This window comes from Coloeus monedula, assembly GCF_965178545.1.
Source record: "Coloeus monedula genome assembly, chromosome: 1".
Classification (NCBI taxonomy): domain Eukaryota; kingdom Metazoa; phylum Chordata; class Aves; order Passeriformes; family Corvidae; genus Coloeus; species Coloeus monedula.
In genome coordinates this window covers 11,620,554-11,639,944 of record NC_138781.1, presented here as the reverse complement: position 1 = coordinate 11,639,944, position 19,391 = coordinate 11,620,554, and the positions used below count along the sequence as shown (strand labels likewise).

General features: G+C 36.8%; 2 protein-coding genes across 6 annotated transcripts in view; one reads left to right on the top strand and one right to left on the bottom strand.

The window, feature by feature from the left end:
* The window catches only part of PITRM1 (pitrilysin metallopeptidase 1), a 28,159-nt gene extending 26,530 nt beyond the window's left edge, over positions 1 to 1,629 (top strand). For all 3 annotated transcript variants that reach the window (XM_082277830.1, XM_082277829.1, XM_082277831.1), the window contains 2 exons: positions 575 to 677; positions 1,147 to 1,629. In XM_082277830.1, coding sequence (XP_082133956.1) covers positions 575 to 677; positions 1,147 to 1,240 — 197 coding nt within the window. In that variant the 3' untranslated portion in view covers positions 1,241 to 1,629. The remainder of the gene's footprint in view (positions 1 to 574; positions 678 to 1,146) is intronic.
* Positions 1,630 to 2,286: 657 nt separating this feature from the next.
* The window catches only part of PFKP (phosphofructokinase, platelet), a 43,042-nt gene continuing 25,937 nt past the window's right edge, over positions 2,287 to 19,391 (bottom strand). Inside the window, exons 13-23 of one of the 3 annotated variants that reach the window (XM_082293807.1) lie at positions 18,014 to 18,160; positions 17,448 to 17,518; positions 16,909 to 16,996; positions 15,832 to 15,984; positions 10,168 to 10,320; positions 6,466 to 6,630; positions 5,411 to 5,472; positions 4,801 to 4,912; positions 3,954 to 4,053; positions 3,218 to 3,323; positions 2,287 to 2,768 (exon numbers count right to left, since the gene is read on the bottom strand). In XM_082293807.1, the coding sequence (XP_082149933.1) occupies positions 2,618 to 2,768; positions 3,218 to 3,323; positions 3,954 to 4,053; positions 4,801 to 4,912; positions 5,411 to 5,472; positions 6,466 to 6,630; positions 10,168 to 10,320; positions 15,832 to 15,984; positions 16,909 to 16,996; positions 17,448 to 17,518; positions 18,014 to 18,160 (1,308 nt within the window). In that variant the 3' untranslated portion in view covers positions 2,287 to 2,617. The remainder of the gene's footprint in view (positions 2,769 to 3,217; positions 3,324 to 3,953; positions 4,054 to 4,800; positions 4,913 to 5,410; positions 5,473 to 6,465; positions 6,631 to 10,167; positions 10,321 to 15,831; positions 15,985 to 16,908; positions 16,997 to 17,447; positions 17,519 to 18,013; positions 18,161 to 19,391) is intronic. The other 2 variants (XM_082293805.1, XM_082293806.1) reach the window with 2 other exon arrangements.

Below are 19,391 nucleotides of genomic sequence, written 5' to 3'. Positions count from 1 at the left end.
ACCCAAGTCCTCCCAGCCACCTTTATTTCCCTGACAAGCAGCTTTTCTATTACTATTTTGGAGTTCTCTGGTTGTTCAACAAGCCATTATATTAATTTTAGTATTAAAATGCTGTAGGCAAGTATTTCAACAAAAGCATTAAAGCATTTGTGTGCAGATTTCTGTGTGTAGTACAAGAAGGTGATCAAACCTTCACATTGCACATACATGATTGGAAATAAAAGTTCTAAAAATAGAAGGTTCATGAAATACAGTTTGTTTAAAAAGTTGTTAGAAAGAACCCCCACTCTTCAGAATGAATTACATCTAAGTTTCCTGGACCACCATTATGTTCAGATTTTTGACAAACTAAATCATTTGCCAAAATAATTTGGTTTTTTCCTAAATAGGAAACCTCACCCTGGTTTTAACTTAAAATGCTTGATTCAGTTGGATATTCTCTCAGAACAATGGTTTGATGGTAGTCTGTCTCTATTCCTTTCCAGCACATGTTCCTATTGTAGTTTGCTCTTACTCCTGCATGTCACTGGGACAGATTCCAGTGCAGTGTGTGGTTTTGTCCTCTTTTTTGTAGGAATGGGTCATTTCTTATATGGGATTTCAGATGAAATGAAGCAGTTGCACAGAGAACAACTTTTTGCTGTCAACAGTGCTAACCTGGTTGATGTATCAAACAAGTAAGCCTGTGCTCAGTTGTCATATTTAAGTCACTGGATTTCTTCCCTTGGCCTTTCTTACTACTTTCAGTATTTTCTTCTGTAACCTAGAAAAGGATATGTTAATTATATCCTGCTTATTGCATGTTTAGCAGATGTAACTCCCTCCTGCACTCTGAATTTGTGGGAGATTAGGTTTGATTTACTTCAGAAAGGTCCAGAAACTGTCTGGAGCATGAGTACACTCACTGTATGAGCTGGTTCTACCCCACTGGTAGCATTCTGAATTCCACTGTAAATGTAAGAATTCCAGTATGGCCAAGTACAAGGTTAAGGAGAGACTGTTGTGATGACTGGGCAAAACACAAGCTGTATGTAGCAAAGGATGCCTTCCTGAGATGGGAGTATTTTTAACCTGTAGAGGAGAGCTATGGTTAACTGAATGTGGCAGCTTCTCACTTGTTCATGGATTTTTTTTTTTTTTCCCAAGGTACCTTGCAGTTGGGAAGAGCACTCGTGGTCAAGCTGTACTTGGCCCAGAAAATGCAGATATCACCAAAGATCCCTCATGGGTCAAACGATGACTTTGCAGCTGAACATCCACAGAAAACAAGCCAATCTGTGTGACTACAGCATTAGGGGTTTTTTAGTAACTTTTAGCAGTGCTATGGTCCAGCTGCAATACTCACTGCTGTTTTTTAACAGTGTTCACCAAACCAGTTAGAAGCTCCCCTTCTCAAAATAACGATGTGAAACATTTTCTAACCATACAGTATTTGAGAGCAAGAATTACATGCTCTACATGGCAAAGACAGACCTTAATCTTTCACTGAAGCCTCATTCTTCCAATCGCACATGGATACTATATAAATGAAATATTTTTGTATATGGAAAAGTCTAGTTTTAAATGGTGTTTTGTTTGAAATCATGTCTGCAGTTGGATAAATAAAGAACTGTCTCTCATACTGACAGATTTCATTCTGTGGTGTGGTAATTCCAGCTGTCTTTGCATAAGCCTGACCAGTCTGTGACAGTACATTCCACCAAGCTGAGAGTGCAGTGCAGTGGGCGAATCCCTATTCTGTATAAAGTTCAGTTCAGCTTGACAGTTGGGCAACATCCAGTCCGATTTCAGTATGTCATGACTTAGTATTTACCTTGTTGTCGTGGTCCAGGTAACATAAACTGGCATGAGAAAACATTTTTGGCTGTTTGTCAGCCTCATTACCCTTTTTCATCAGTATGGGAGGGGGGTGTTAACAATCTTGAAGAAGCTCTGAGAAAAAGGAAACATAAAGCAAGGGCCAGGTTACACCCTTCTGAATCTCAAGTTGCTAAAGCTGCTCCTCCCCATTCCCAAATCTGAGAACTGGTTTTATCATTCCTGTAGGAGGAGAAAGGATTCCAACTCCTGGCCTAATCCTGAAGCAGCAATGAAAAACACTTGCCCTGGTGTGACTACTTCCTGCAGGGTTAGGGAAGGAAAAGGAGTGTTTCTTTTTTCCTTCACTGGCTTGTACAGACAATCCTGAAAGTGCTATTCCCCCAGTTGTTTAAAAGCAAATGAACACACATGTGATGTTTGCAACAGTATTTTATTTCACTTCAGAAACATTAAGCACATCCTGTAACTCAACACAAAAACTAGCCATCTACACTTATTTTTGGGGTGTAAGTACTCTGAAACAAAGTGCAGTAGATGAGTAACTTACGGAGTGCATAGAACGGTGTTGCACTTGCTTGTTAAAGGGCAGTATCAGTAACTGGTGTTTTCCATTAGATGCAAGGGTTTGTTTCAAACATAACACACAAACAGGACAAAATCTGTGTGACAGCTGAACGTCTTGTTTCACGTAAAGTGCTGGAACAATAATTTAAATGTTACAAAACAAAGCTGTAACAATTCTAAAGCATTGTTACTCACAATGTGCATCTATGACAACAATCTAAATGTGGTGTGTTTAGATGGCTCCAGTCTCAGCCTCCTTTGGGAGCATGGCCACGTGTTCCAGCTGGCCTGAGTCTGACACATCGTAGCTGGTCTTGTACTTGGCCAGGATCTTCATCAGTGGTCGCAGCTTCAGCCACCACTGCTCCTTGGGAATCCTGTGTCTGTGGGGAAAAACAGGGAGGTGAGATACATGTGGGATCAGGCACTGCCTTCCTGGAATGATGTAAATGCTGACCCAAAATGAGGAGAATCAAGGACACACAGTCCCAAAGGAATGAACAGATCTTACTCGAAGGTGTTAAACATAATACCTAATTTGGGACAAAAATGCTGCCCCACTGAACTGAAACAGAAGTAATTCTAGGCATCAGGGCAAAGGCAATCACATGAAAGTTACTTAACAGGACAGCAGAGTCCCAGATTTCACCAAGAGACTCTGAAGTGTAAGGAGGATGAAGTAAAAGCACAAAAGGAACACAGAGAAGTGAACAATCCAAGTGGAGCTGGGAGAATGCAGGCCCAAGGCAAAAGCAGTAAGGTGGGGGGAAGTGTTGGAAGTGGCGCAAGGCAAGCTGTGGTGAGGGTTCACCACCAGGCAGTGCACACGTACATGAAATCTGTTTCACTCTTGAGCTCAGCCACGGGTTGGAAAACGAGGTTGCGTCTCCGCATTCCCAGCAAACAGACTGAGTCATCGGTATTGGCAAATACTTTTCCTAAAAAGAATGAAGTAATTCAGCATCTTTCTTACATGTATAAGGGCAAATACAATTTTTCTGTAATTAAGCTGAATCAAAAACTTACAGTAGCTTAATTTCAGCTACTGATTATTTAACAGAATGATAAAACATCAAATTAGTGCTTTAATAGGGTTAGATCTTTTTAGCCTAACTTTGGTGATTAGCAATGAAATTGTAGTGCAATTAAGCAACAAAAGGATTGAATTTTAGCATCCAGTTTTAGCTTAGATTTTAGGAAACAGTGCTTTTCAGAAATTCCCAAAGAAGACATATTACCTTCTTCTGTCTCCCATGAAGGCAGCATGAAACAAAAAAGAACAGATGTAACTATACAAGCATCAATTCCTGCATGCATGAAAACCTGCAGTCACACTGGCTATTTTGTTTAAGAGGATGATAAAACAGCTATCTGAATTATTGACCTCACTCAGGTGGAAATGCTCATACAGCAGGAAGCACAGCAAGGCACTACTGAGTAATAAAACACCAAGAGGGGAAGAAGAATGTTGACTAACAAACATTCGTATGTTTGCAAAGTGGAGTAGTCTTATATACTGATAGACAATCAAAGACAGTAATGAGAGACTGCACCAAACATTTCTGCACCTTTCCGGTAGGTTTCTTTCAGTTTTTTGGAGATCCACTGCATAGCTTTTGCTGAAATTTTTGTCCCAAAATTTCTATCAAACGGTGAAGGTGCTCCACCCTGTGCAAAAATTGAATTTTGGGTTAGCTTATCAAACCAGGATTGGTGTCTTGTTTTATCAGTTATCTCTGCTAATGGCCTGTTCTACCTCTTATTTCCATTTCCCCCACTTAAAAAACAAACCAACCAAAAGCCCCGCCCCATAAATCAATCTAAGGTGTTTAAAATTTGTGTTCAACAGCTGTAGTATTCTCACAGAATCAATACTACTTCTCACTTAGACGAATGGAGGGGACTGTACACTTCCCTCCACCTCAGCCTTGGTGATGAGTGTAGCCAAATCAGGAACTCCCTTTGTCCACTAACAAGCTGCTTAGTGAGATAAAAGAAATGCAGGTAACACACGCCAAAGGAGTAGCTGACTTCTGTCTCTTCCACAAAAACAGCCCTTTGCACAATTTTCTTACTGAAATCTCTGCTCTTCCAGGGTTCAAGAAGCAGATACATTATGGATGGGCAGGTCAGTGTATTATGAAGAAGGTATTACAATTAATTATAAGACAAAAAGTTCAATATTGATTTATTTAGACAGGAGAGGATAAAAATGAAAATCATAAAGAATCTAATGCATTTTTTCCCTAGATTTTTCAAAAGGGTTTGCAATAAAAAGCTAAAAAAACCTTTTGAGTTGCCTACAAACAAAAATACACACTTTTTTCCCTTGAGTCAGACTTGTTTGAAATACTTGAACACTGTATGTACTTTGTGCATACAAAGTCTTGTCTCTAACTTTAGGGTTTTATTTACCTGCTGCATATGACCCAATACATTTTTTCGACAGTCAAACACTCCTTTTCCTTCTTCAGAATACAGCTGATAAATGAAATCAGTTGTGTAGTTCTCATTGCAGTTCTCATTTCTGTAACAATTAAGGCCAGATAGTTAGCAAATTTACTATAAAGTACTGGATCTCTTTACAGGCACTGAATGGTAAGTGTTTTCCCTTTTCTTGATAGCAGTAATCCTGGCTTGGACATTTTTCATCTCATCACATACACTCACTTCCATGTAACAGGCTCATGATTTTTAGGATTCTTATAGCAAAGGTCATAGTGTATGTAATGCACTACCTTTAGTAAGAAAGAATCTAGAATAAAAGACAAACCCGATGAGAAAATAGACTGAAAATAGGGTAAAGTTTTAGAGCAAATATATTTACATAGAAGTAAGTTTTGGACTTGAACTTCCAGACAGGTCCCAAATTGCCTTCTGGAGCAGCAGCTTTACTAAAAATCTCAAGTTAAAGGAATAATCAAGGAATATCAACTTGGAGTGTCATTCCAAGTGGCCAAGCAGCCTACCTGGCTGGGAATGCTCAGTATCACTGATGCCATCTATTATATCTACTTTTACCTACCTCAGCACTAGACCACGCTGGATACTGGTTTTCATTTTTTCAGTCAAGTGTTCCACATTAGCCTAGAAACAACAGAAGTATTTTTGAAGGGCCATGCAGAACTCTAAAACAACCTTAATGAGCCTACATTTCCTGAGAACTTCTGTCAAATATTCCACAAAAAGCGTTACGTGCAAATTCAAATTATTGAGATTTTTGGAGATTCAGGATAGCATACTGTGCATGGCTGTTCATCTTGGGTTAAAACTAACACCTTTCTCCACATCAGAAGTAACATATTTTATTAACTCAAAGGTGGTTTTTATATGCTTTACTGCTACAGCATCAAGCTTGATGCACATAAAAATACAGAAATTGCCACTGAAGTTCACACCCTGCCCTTACTTCCAGTCCTGCCAACAGCTGAGTGGGGGTAAGTTCTGATTCATTTCACATCTCTCTGCTTTTCAGAAAATAAATTTCTATCCTTTTAGCTTAGTATTTGTCCACGACTGGAGCTAGCACTAACCACCTCAGATGTGTAAAATCCTCACAAGTAAAGAAGTTCCATATCAGTGTATGTACTACACCACAATCCATAATCCTTAAAGCCTGAGGGCTTTATTTTAGTAACACCTCCAGACATGTTCTGAATAGCTGTGGTAACAGAGTCAGTATTTAATAAACTTGACATGCTGGTCAGTTCCTGTCCTGAACAGCCTTCTAACACAATCCTCCCATCATGGAAAAATAGTCTTCTCTTGGTTTTGGCTTTATTTTAAAACTACCCAGGTCTGTTCATTGAATTTGAATTTCAATCTGAAGACTAAAAATGAAACAATTCATCTAGTGGTGCTTAATGGCCAATACAATTATTTTTGTCATTTTACTGAACTTGGGTGTCAACAATAACTCTGTCTACATTCCTTTATATAATGTTATGGCACAGGAAGTGGCATGACAAATGCAGCTTTTAGGCCCAGTCTAAGCTGAGCCATCTACTTCAAGTGAACACATTGTGATATACACATACAACTTTAGGATCTACTTAAAAATGAGCAAACGGTGGTGAGTACCTGGAGCTCTCTGATATCAAACTGCTCTTCGAAGATGTAAGCAGCATCAGCTCCTGCTGCCAGGGCGCCCATGTTGGCCAGGTAGCCGCAGTAGCCGCCCATGGTCTCGATGATGAACACGCGGCGCTTGGTGCCGCTGGCCGACTGCTTGATGCGGTCACACGTCTGCTCAGAGACACGAGAGCCTCAGTATGCACTAAAACCCCTGATTCTTTATTTTTGTGTGTCATGCAACTTTGTGTCACTGACTGGTAACAAAAAAAATTAAATATAAAGCATTTATAAAAAATTGATCTTTTAAGGAATTCCAAAATGGCATAATCCACATAACTATAATAATTACCAAATAAAGTATTTCTTATAAATCATAGACTGAACACCAGAGTAAAAATAAAATGTTTATATCCTAGCAACTCTTAACATCTACTTGCTTCCTGCAAATACTGAAGCAAGAATTCATTTTGGTTTGTAGTGGCATTAACCAGTTGTGTATCTGTGTTTTTAACACAGATACAAATAGATATAATGAAGCTTTTTAATGAATTCTCGTATGAATAAACTTCTCTTCTTTAACTCAATTACTTAAGCTTACTTCTTCTTAGCATTGTTACTAAAATTCACTACATTCCTATCTATACCAAATTTCTTAAGTCCTTAGCATGTATAGCCCAATTACTTTCTGGTAATGATTTCTACATAAATATAATTAGTTCTTTCAAGCACTTCTGCTACATGTTTTAAAATGTTTTTGTTTTTTTATTAACAGGTACATACTTACTATAAGAAGACTGCAATCTTCACTTGCACCTTACTCTGACCAGCATAAGGAATGTTCTCTACAATGAGATCTGTTGCTTACATGAAACCAGTTAACAGCCAAATTTATTAGAGCTGCCTAAGAGATGGGGGAAGTAACAAAGACAGAGACAATCCCCAGTGTGGCAATACCCAGGAATTTTAGTACAGAAACTTAGGAACTAGGTTACTATCCACCTCTAGGTTTTAATAATACTCAAAAATCTATTTGATGAACTCACCTCCTGGAATGAATTTTTCTACCATTCAAAGTTATTTTAAAGTTGTTGATTAATGTATCTTCCTTTCAGAAAGCAAGTAAGAGAAATAGATACTATCTTCTTGTCTTAGAAACAAATAAATAAATAGGATATACCACATTTTGTGACAGGAAGAATTTCGTGAAACTGATGTACTGTCCCAACTATCAATTTAGTAAAAATGGAAATGAAAGTACCGGGGAAGCTTGTCATCAATTGAAACCTGAATTATGGTAACTTTAAAAAATCCCCATGCCTTACTGATTTTCTGAATGAGTAACTGTAGGTGCTGTAATATTTGAGGTATTTCTGTTTCAGTTTTTTAAAACCAGAACCTTCATTCAGCTAACTGAAAATACTACTTCAGGCTGAAATTCAGACTGTGAGCAATATGGTCCTTAAAACCATACCTAACAGATCACAGAACAAATAATTAACTGATACATGAGAAAACTTAATATAAAAACTCTAGAACTTCTAACATAATACAGTTTAATGCATATAAAGACTAAGACCAGTGTATGCATGTATTTAGGTCAAGACAGAAAAAGATACAGGTAATCTAACGTATACATATTTTATGTATTTGCCTATATGCATACTATGTGCTTACACACAGAAGTGCAGCGTTCACGTGAATTTATTCAGAATATGGATGTTCTGCTATCCTAAGCAGAAAAGCATCTCCATAATAAGCTACATCACAAAAGTCCATGTTGACTTTCCATCAGTTTTTCAAAATGACACTTTTACATTTCTTGGGTTTTACAGTGTCCCCAAGCACTTTACTTTCTCTTTCCAAACACTGTTTCATTAAAATTTTTCCAGAATACTACAGCATTGAAAATATTTTAACTCATTTTTTGAAAAGCTGCCTGCAACTGGATAGGTACTATGTCTTGTCTTTAGACAATAAATAAATACACACATGCAGATTTCCACCATTTTCAGAGACTTAAAATATTTGTAAACCCCAAGATTTCTAAAAAAGGTTTTCCATCTGCTAGTAGTAGAATGAAATTTTCTGCCTTTTGAGAACCTCCAAGTACTAAGCAAGGAGGTAGATCAGTCATTGTGTATGGGACTAATCACTTGAAATCTACTTAGAAGGGTTTCTATCCTTGACTGTACAAGAGAGGGAGTAGAAACTTTCTACTATTCTTGCTTTCTCAGAATGACTGTGACAGAAATACCGAGATGTGAAATTGGCACAAATGGACTTTAACGAATCATTAATTCATACACTACCCTACAGGCTGGAAAAGCCAAACCTAAAACACCTGGTGCATGTTTCAGACATCTTAAACAAGGCATGTGGAATCCTGGAATTGCATTACTACTTGAGCTTTCATATGAACTGATCCAGCTTAATGAAAAATCCTAATATTTAAAACTTCACCAAATCAAATGTTCTACTATTAGCATTAACTAAACATCCTAACGACAATATAATTCAGAAGATACAACCATTTTCTTATTACTGAGAGCACTACTGAAATCTATACAAACTGTAATTCAATTAGTACCAAAAACCATTAAGAGGAAGCAACACTATATGTGATCATTTGTTGTCCCACTGTGTTTTCATTTATCACTTTTAAACGTGCATCAGCCACAATTAGCAGATTTACCTACTTCTGTAAATGTCAGACCAAGGGGGAAACAGCTAAAGGACTGGTAAAGTACCATGTCCTCCCTATGAACATGTGGCTACATGATGTGCTCACACACCACCTTAGGACATCTCACCCCAGGGATGCTGCACTGCAGCTCCCAAAGGCCAGTCCACCCTGTTTTCTGACACAGCTCTTCCAGTTATCTACTGGAGCTTTTTCACTCTCTGTGTAAGTAACACTACCTAAAGCAGAAAAACAAACCTGCCTTTCCCAACCCCCTGGATCTGTAGGCTTGACTTTCTTGGCCAATTACTTCATAATTAGTTATATGGCTTGCTAATGATGGGTTTGATGAAAGAGCTGGTAAGATTTACTCATCTGTTTGCATTACATCTCAGCTCAGTTCCCTTTGCTGTACTGTAAGCAGAGTAAACAGGACTGAAAGAGTTCATACAACAGTTGTACCCAAGGGAAAAACAATGGCAGACTTAAACTAGAACACTGATTGTTCTGACTCTGCACTGTTTAACTGAACATCAGTGACAGACTTAACTGCTTATACTATCCATGCATTTATATCCACTTAATAGATGTTAAACCTAATGGAGTCTATGGGATTATTCATGTGTTTGGTGCTAATGTACTTTAAATGCTCTACTGCACTGAGCTCAGTCAATAGTTCATCCAATAAATGGGGCATTTATCTATAAAACATGAGCTTTCATCTTTTACCTAAGTAATACGTAAGATAAAAACTAAACCAAAGAAAGCAAAGTATTTTATTCTCAGTAAAAGCAAATACCTTAAGCACTAATGCAGCAGAGTCTTGAATAACAAGAGAGTACCCAAAAGTTCAGTATATAACAAAATACTTTTCTAAGGTTAATCTTTAATCAGTCTTGGAAAACTTCTAAACTATTAAATAAATACAGTAACTCTATTATTTAAGAAAACCAGACATTTCAAGGTCATTAGGTATCCTCCTCTTATGCATTTTATCATCTTAACTTCTAAAAGATGCGCAGTCTTACCTCCACAATAGCATTCAAGGCAGTGTCAGCACCAATGCTATAGTCTGTGCCTGGCACATTGTTGCTAATAGTAGCAGGCAACACACACATAGGAACTTTAAACTCCTCAAAGCTGGAACGAGCCTCGTAGAGCTGCAGACAACTTTCAAAGGCCTGAAGCAGTGGTACAAGCGTGAGTGAAACATTCCTTCTCTTTGGACTGCTCTGCTAATGACTCCTGGCATGTGATGGTAAATGTGGCTGTCCATTGGCCCAAGTAAACACAATTGGTGAGATTTGGGGGTGGAAATATCCTGTATATACCACAACAGTGCACTGGGGTTGCATTGGCACAATGCTCTTTGAAGAAATGCAGAGGATTAGCACAAGTTAGTATAAACTGAAAGTGAAGTGTGCAGAGAGGTCGGAAGCAGCTAGGCAGGAAAGGACGGCAAGAAGCTAGACTGGAAATCATTCCACAAGAAAGGACTTAAAGAACAAAGTCTGATTCATGCTAAGGAGCTTAGAAAGTTAACTAGTAAAAACCCTTGCAACTTGAGGAAAATGCTTAAAGAAAGATGCTTTTTAAAAAAACTATGTTATCCTAGAAAGTCAAGACACACATCTATTTCCACCAAGAGAAAGGAAAAAAAGGTTCACCCATGCCTTTGAAGTTTCTATCAATGTCACGCATCTACCCCTGTGCACATAGACTGGATGTAGGCTCAGAAAAATCCAGGAACATGTGCACATGGATGAGTTAAGAAAATCTGCAAGTATAGTTCAAGGAGTCTTTAAAAAGCAGTTATAGGTCCTTGGAAAGATTCCAAACTCTACAAAAGATGTAATCATATCAAAAGGATTAGGTGTTCCGAGTACATGTCAAAACAAAGGCTAAGATTTTGCAGCTGTTTTAAGTAAACATACGTTACATTATTCCAATTATTTCTAATCTAAACTAATCAGCATCTCTCACGATGTGTGGCAATTTTTCAAACTGCCTATGTAATGGCTCTCCACCAGAAAGCCTGATTACACAGCACACTATTTTTTCATCTCTTTCTCCCAGAAAGGACTGATATTCACAGAAGTCTCATTTTCCTGATTTCTCAAATCGGTACACAGAAGCAAACTATTGAAGATCAAAATTAAATACCTGTAGAGGTATCTCCACGCATATCTGCACAGTGACTGATTTAAGCAACAACTTAGAAGAAAATTATGAGAAAACCCCCTACCTGTGAGAGTTCTCCTCTCTGGGCTTTTGTCCTAGACAGAGCAGATCCTGTTCAGTGAGAAGATGGGATATTTATAGCCATAGGTGCATAAATGCAAATTGACTTTCTAAAAATCTCTCTCTTCTCACATATTTTGTAAATGCGACAGCTCGGTGCTATACTTTCAGTTTGAGGCTGAAACACAGCCTAAAAGATTGCACTTTTAGACCCAAAGAGCTGAGAAGCAGTACAGCTCAGAGCAACAAACAGGTGGGGTTTATTTGGGATTTGGTTTTTTGAGTGGATCAGGCTTCACTTAGGAAATTTCAGTAACTGCCTGGCCCAACTCAGCTCAGTCAGGTTGCTTTGAACATTTATTTTTACTAAAAGAATAAAGACACACAAAGTAACAGTGGTTTGGTAAAACCACACAGCTTTCTGGAGATCTGCAAAACATGAGTTTCTCTAAGAAGTTTTATATTAAGACTTCTGGAAAACCAAGTCAGAGGGAGATTTAGAGCAATAACTAATGTAACTGGTTAGTCTGCGTTTATGGTATGTTAAGATGCAGTTAAGATATGTTTTACTTGCATTAAATATTGCCATTTTATTTGATGCAAGTGATTTCAGCCAACATATCCAATGACTGTACCTTCACCAAGCACGAGCATTAGATGATTATATGCAACATCTTTGCATCACTGTGGCAAAATATGAAAATGCTTTTAATATATTGTCACTTGATTATAAAGGGTAAATAAGTGATCAATGGTTTTAAAAACTGCTATGCTATTTTTTTTTAAAGAATTACTACAGTAAGGTCATAGAGGGATACTGCACTATGTTAATAAAATGGTTTAATAATTTCCTACCCTTTTATTGGATTTGTGTTACTAAAAAGGTTGTTGCAATAATCAACATAACCAAGGATGCTTTATAAAAATTCATGCAGTCAAGCAAAGACTACTGTTCGTTGACTTTGAGTTGATTTAAATACAAATGGCCATTGAAGGTGATGGAGTTACTGCCCTTACTCCATACCAGCTGTTACTAGGACTGAAGGAGATGAAAAATTAACAGGTTAGCTGGTGGCCAGGGCTAATTTTCAGCTTCCTAGTTCAGAGTAATGCAGAACCACATATTCTACTGGGAAGGTACAGGAGTCTGTGTTTTCCATGGGAAATGTGTGGAGGCTGCCTTACGGCAATCTGACTGTAGCTTTCTTTGCTCCTCAGGGATATTTGGGGGGTTTTTTTGCCCACAAACCCAAGTCATCAGTCTGTACCCCCTTTTCCTTTGGTGAAAGGAAAGGTAAGATTGCCAGAGAAAAACGATAGCAAGTTTTAGCCTCTCCCTTTTTCAGGTTCCATTTTTCTAATCTAGCTGATACCTTTTCCTTTCATTTCCCCATTTAATTCTACATCTCCTAAATCAAATGAATTTTCTTCCATAATTTTTTGTGGCTTACTCCTCTTTCCATCAAATTTCCTCTAGCCTACCAATAGTTTTTATTTCCAAATTACATGTTCATTCCTCCACTCTTTTTATGTTCTGCTGCTGAAAGAAGCTTTTAATTTATTCTGCCTAATTACAGACGAGGTTTCTACTTTTCAGTTCCACCTGCAAGATGTACTGTAAATGTCTCTTTGATCACTATAAAGTAATCCAATTTGCATTTAAGAAATTTCTACCCTTCATCCCTTCATGGTTCTGTAAAAAAAAAACCAAAAAAAACAAAACAAAAGAAAACAACAAAACAAAACCCAAACCTAACACTTCCTGATTTGTCACATTCCTGAGGTCTGGTATCCAAAATAACATTCTATTAATTTCACTGAATTAGCAAAATACTTGAGAATATAGGTATTTTTATTATGGTAGTTATTTTAGTGATGCTTCATTTCACAGCAAATTCAAAGTTCATGTTCTTATCTTGCAATTCTAAAAGATTTACTTTGTATGCCTACATATATAAGCCTTAAACACAGCCTCTTCAGGTAGGAACATCCGGCTTTTCCCTCAGATATTTTAAATTTATGCTGTCATTAGCAGTTTTTCTAATACTCTGAAAACAGAAGTGAAAAATACAGTTTATCATAAATACAGAACACTATTCAAAAGATAAATCGAATTTGAAGCCCGTGTTTTAAAACAAAAGTGGAAAAATGGAACATTTCAAAAGGGTCCCATAATCTATTATAGAATCTAAATTAGTTTTGAGAAATGTATCCACTATCTATGTCTTTGTGAAAAGCACACTCTTGACTAATCTCTCATACAGAAGTTATGTATCTGTTAAACCTGTTTTTTAATTTTCTTTTTAAATGCAGAATTTTAACACATTTTATCAGCAAATGTTTCAGGGTACTATTTACACAGCTTGACAAGTTTGAACAACTGACAAGTGTCTAATGATGCCAAACAGTAACAAGCCCTCATTACCAGCACAATTGTACTTACCTTACTAGAGGCAGGAAAGATCACATAAGTAAGAACAGTACCACAGAAAAACTAAGTGTGGTAACACTTTGGTGTTCAGAAGAGGATCTACTGCTCTGAGAGCACTGTAAACTATGATGCATTTATTGACCTAACAGTGGTAAGAGGAATAAAAAACTATATATAAACTAGATAAAATGGATATTCATGTCCACATCCTGCTTTTGTTTACCACAGTCAATTGTATGATGTGTATTGAGCCTATCTGGTCACATTTAACAGTTGCTACTGAACCTGATCTGAGCATGACGTAAGAATGACAGGATGGATTTTGCACTGGCAGTTTTGGTGAATCATGTTCAAACAATCAGAGCAGAAAACTGAAAAGATACCAAGCAGAAATGTTTTCTGAAAGCAAAAGTCTGCTCCATCCCAAAAAAAAAAAACAAACAAAAAAACCCCCTCAAATTTAATTTTCCACTCAACTGAATCTAAATCTTACAAAGACATTCCTTTTCATATTTATTCCAGAGAAAAATCTAGGCAAAATAAAATGCAAAACAATAAGAAGAAAGCCATTAGCAAAAAAAAAAAAGCTTTCAAAAAGTTTTCAACTACCACATTAAAATATGGAAATAAGAACATTTTACCTAATGAAGGCAAATGATACCTAGAAACCTAAATAGAAAGCAAACCACAGCAACAAGGAGAGACTGACTGACTACGACATATCCCCTTCGCATGAAATAACCTATAAAAAGAAGTCAGTTAGGTTAACAAAGCTTATGAAGGTAAGAGGAGAAGGAAAGTAGATGTTATGCACAATCATTTTACTCACCTTAGTTTGTGATAGTCATTTTGGAGGGATATTTTTATTTACCAGAACTGGAAACAACATCAACATTTATAACCCAAGTTGTCTATAAGAACACATTCAATGAATTTTAGTTGGCTTACAGTCTTATTCAAGGCAATACTTCAGGAAACTGGTATTTCCTAACTCAACAGTTTCTTTTGATGAAGATAAAATTATTTATGTTGGAATGGTTAAAAAAAAAGAAAAGAAGAAAATTATGGCATTCGAAGTTGGTAGCACTCGAAGAATCCTTGAAATGAAAAAGCTATCATAATTAAAATTTTCAAATACATTTAAATGATAAGGGAACTGTCATTTAATTTTCAAAAGCAACTTGAAACTCTTTTTGTCCAACTGACTACACTTTCTGTTCAACTGAGATTAGAATTAGAAAACTGAGGAATGGCTGGGGTTGGAAGGACCTCTGGAGATCATCTAGTCTGACTCCCTGCCAAGGCAGGATCACCTGAGCAAGTGATGCAGGAACAATCCAGGTGGGTTTGAATTATCTCCACAGGAGACTCCACAACCTCCCTGGGCAGCTTCCTCCAGTGCTCTCACACTCGAAGTAGAGAAATTTTTTTCTTCATAAGAGATTAAACATTCAATTTTTACTTTATGTTGTATTACAGGATTTGATTTTTAAAAAAATACTTCTTCACGTGTCTCAACTCCTTTTATTAAATCTGCTATTAGCAGAAAAAATGTAATTCCTCTTATTAGAGAAATACGGATTTTACAGACTCTTAGAAAAGTAAAGATGTTACATAACTAACGACCTCCTTCTCAACAGAGCAACTTTCCTTCAGTGTTCATTGCAGCTGGGTATACTGCAGCTCTCCATATAGTGAGTGTGGATTTTTTCCCCTCTACAGTGCAAATGATCATCAGGTCTCAGCTTTAGGTTCCTTTCTTCCTTATACAGATATATGCCATCTTATCTTGCACTTTAAAAATTTAGAGGTCGTTGTAGTTTCAGTAGAATTTAATGGAGGAATTTGGGATCCTAGACTTTCTCTTTTTTAAACTGATGTCATGAATATGGCTATATCAAGGAACTGTAATTCCCAAGATTACGTTTCCGAAGTTCTGGTCTACAAAAATATCCAGTTGTAGTCAACTGATTAAGTTTTAAACAACTGTTAGTATGTGCACACACCAGAGCAGACTTACATCAGTTATAGTGTTCAGAGCAGTATCTGCACCAATGCTGAAATCTGAACCCGGTACATTATTGGATACAGTTGCAGGAACCATAACCATTGGAACACAGAATTCGTCATATTTCTCCCGGGCAGCTGACAATTCCAGAAGTCCAAGGTAAGCCTGTTGGGCACAGGCATTGGATGAAAAATTAGGATGAATGAAGTAAGGGCACAGTTGGGAGTGACAAAATGGGAAGGGCCACAGGGGGAGCCATTTCTACCACAGCACACTTCAGCAAGTCAGAGCACTAAGGAACCACTAAAATCTAACACAGACAAAAAAGAAAGCATTAGAAACAGGCATACATTTGAAAACAATAAATAGAACATATGTTCTCTTGAAAACCAACAACTTAGACACAACAAAGTGGTTTTCAACAAAACAAACTACTTCCCCAATCTTCAGGTACTGTTACTCTTGATTTAAAAATCTTAATATTCCTGAATTAGGGTCACAGCTACCAGCTTGGACAAAAAGGATCATACACTCTTTATCAAGAAGCAATGAGCACATTCTTCTCTGCAAAGAACAGGCAAAATACTTTCCTGAATCAAAATTTCAGAAATTAGTTACTTTTCTAAAACAAAGCAAACACGAAATACAGAAGAAAAGAATACTTCTCTAGATCGATTAGATTTTGAAATGCACTATGTGAGAAGAGTGGCTTAAATAAGCAATCATAGTGCAATTTCTACTAAGAGTCAAGAACTTATGTAAGTATATTCTAAGAATTGATACAGTATAGACTGAAACTTGCACTACAGAATTTATTAATTTAATACAAAGAACTATAATGCTATCTCACCTCATTTACCCATTTAGCACATCTGTTTAGCAGTTCTAATCACTGTCTTCTTGAATATCAGCTTTCCAGAGAACCGCTGAGTGACAACACTTATGATTTTTAAACACTATTTGTGTCATGTATCAAATACAGATATAGCCAAATGCACCTTACATGAAGATTGGGTAAAAATCAAAACAGACTATTAATTTTGTTAGGAATTCTACTCTACTTAGACATAATTAGATATTTCAGTGTACCTCAAATCCACCAATAACCATAAGGGCGTTAATGTTGTTAGTGCGCATCTGGTCAGCAATCTTCTCCAAATATTTTGCAGGAAGAGTACTAAAAACCATTAAACCAAAAGAAAAATAAAAACAATTTACAGACTCTGAAGCAGTAAAAACTAATTACTAAGATGAAACCATAAACTGAGAAGGCAACGCAATGTTTTTTGTTTTACATATTTATCCATACAAGTAATTCTTCCAGACAAGCAATAAGGAATCATGTCAAATATAAAGAAACTGCAGGTTTGCAATCCTTTAAAGTTTAAGGACCTCAGGAAATTCTTGAGTTGAGGTCCCAACTCCCACTGTTCAGAGCTGGTTCAGTACTATAAAGATACTCAAGTTGGAACAAAAGGATTTGAACAAAAAACAAATGAAAAAAACCCCAATATACAAAAATTGAGGTCTTAAAAACATTCTGTGGAACAAAAAGAGCATGGAATCATACAGTGGTTATACATAACACTACAATTCATCATATCAATTGACAAAAATATTGATGTTACCGTTTTGTACCAAGAATTGATCCTCCTTGACCAGTCCAGCCTCCAACATCTCCCCAGCTAATTTCCTTGATCTTTGAATAAAAGTAAAAAAGGAGGTTTTGTTAAGTGATTATCCAATTACTTCTCTTGAGTTGCAGCTAACACCACATACTACTTCATGAAAAGCTGTTGGAAAAAGTTGTGGGGCACAGACATCACTAAAACTGAGGGCAGCAAAGAAAGAAAGCAGCACCAAGAGTTTAACTTCATTTCTCTTTAATTACTACCAATCCCTTTACATTCCACTTGTTCTTTCTGCTTCCACACCAAGATGAACCCTGCCTCCGTGTTTCGTATCTCGATCTTATTTTCACATCCTCTCCCACTGAATGTGAAGTACAAAATCCTAAACCTAGGTCTTTGATGTACATTTTGGGATCTGTGGCTCCAGCCAGGCATAGAAATCATTAGTCTTGCATTCAGTTTCTCTTCAGTACATCAACTGATGCTTAACATTTAAAAACAGGGGAATAGAAGAATGGGGATGGGGCACATACCACTTGGTAACGCACACATGTGATACTGACCTTCCCTCGAGCGAACCCTTCAAAACCATCAATGACAGCAAATATTTTGTGACCTTCAGTCATGCCAACTCTCACTGCAGCCCTCACTGCAGCATTCATTCCAGCTGCAGGGGCACCAACATTTAAAACTGCCACATTGAAATTAGTCTGCAAGATAAAAATAATGTTTAGTAAGGACTTTAATTTCTACATCGTGGTTTAATTTGTACATCATAAGCAGTTGCTAAATACTGAAATGCAGGAAAGGAAATTTCAAAGCCCCTAAACATGCTGAAAATTTAAAGTTAACAAGAAGGTGCAAACACATTTCCCCACTTGCAGAATATCAAAGAGACAAACAATTGAAAAAAAAAAAAATGTTCGTTTTTAAATAAGACTTTATCATACTTCCATTTGGTTTGCAAGTTAAGTTATTCAGGATTTTATATTCTAGCCCAGGTTTAAGAAACATAAAACAGAATCTTAGAATGGTTTGGGTTGGAAGGACCATAAAAACCATCTTGTTCCAACCCCCTGACATGGCCAGGGACACCTTTCACTAGTCCAGGCTGCTCAGAGCTCCACCCAACCTGGCCAGTGTTACTCAAGAAGCTTCACGTTACTAAAGCAGTAATTTTTTTTTTTTCCAAACACACCAACAATAGCAAAAAAAAAAAAAGGCAGGAACTGATTGTAGCACCACAGAGTTTGTGTATTATCAGTACAATGCCGAGTGGAACAGATGAGTTTTAAAATTAAGCTATTGGCCAGTTTTTTCAAGCAGCTGACAATACAGTAGCAAAAAAGAGCACTTCACATCTTTCTCAACACCACACATTTTCAGATTATGGCATTTTTCAAAACATTTCTTGATGACTCAAAAAAACCTGCTTATACAGAGTGTCTCCCTAGGTTTAACGAGTATCCAGGTAAGCAGCTGATCTACTCAAATTGAAAAGTCTAAAAAATCAAAAAATACATTCGTAATTTAAACTACAGGCAATGTAAGAGAAAAGATTCTATTTAAAACATAATGTTAAATAATAAGTATTTTAGTACATAAAGCAAGAGTGCAACTGAGTGCAAAATGCTAGTAAACACCTTTGATTGAATTTTAACCGTAAAGCATGAAATGCACTCCTTGAAATGGAATTCTTCTTTCCAGATAAATCACAGGCTACTCTCTGTGACTAAGAAATTGTCAGGTAGTATAAATCAATACAGTTTCACTGACATCAATAGCAGTTGATTTACAACAGATATAAATATAATGAATAACCAAAAAATAAAGAAGGCACTGCTATTCAATAATTCTGTTTAATTTTTACAGCTTCTTAATACTAAGAGCAAAATGTAAGTTAAGAATTTAAACTTTACATGCCTGAACTTTCTGGAAACG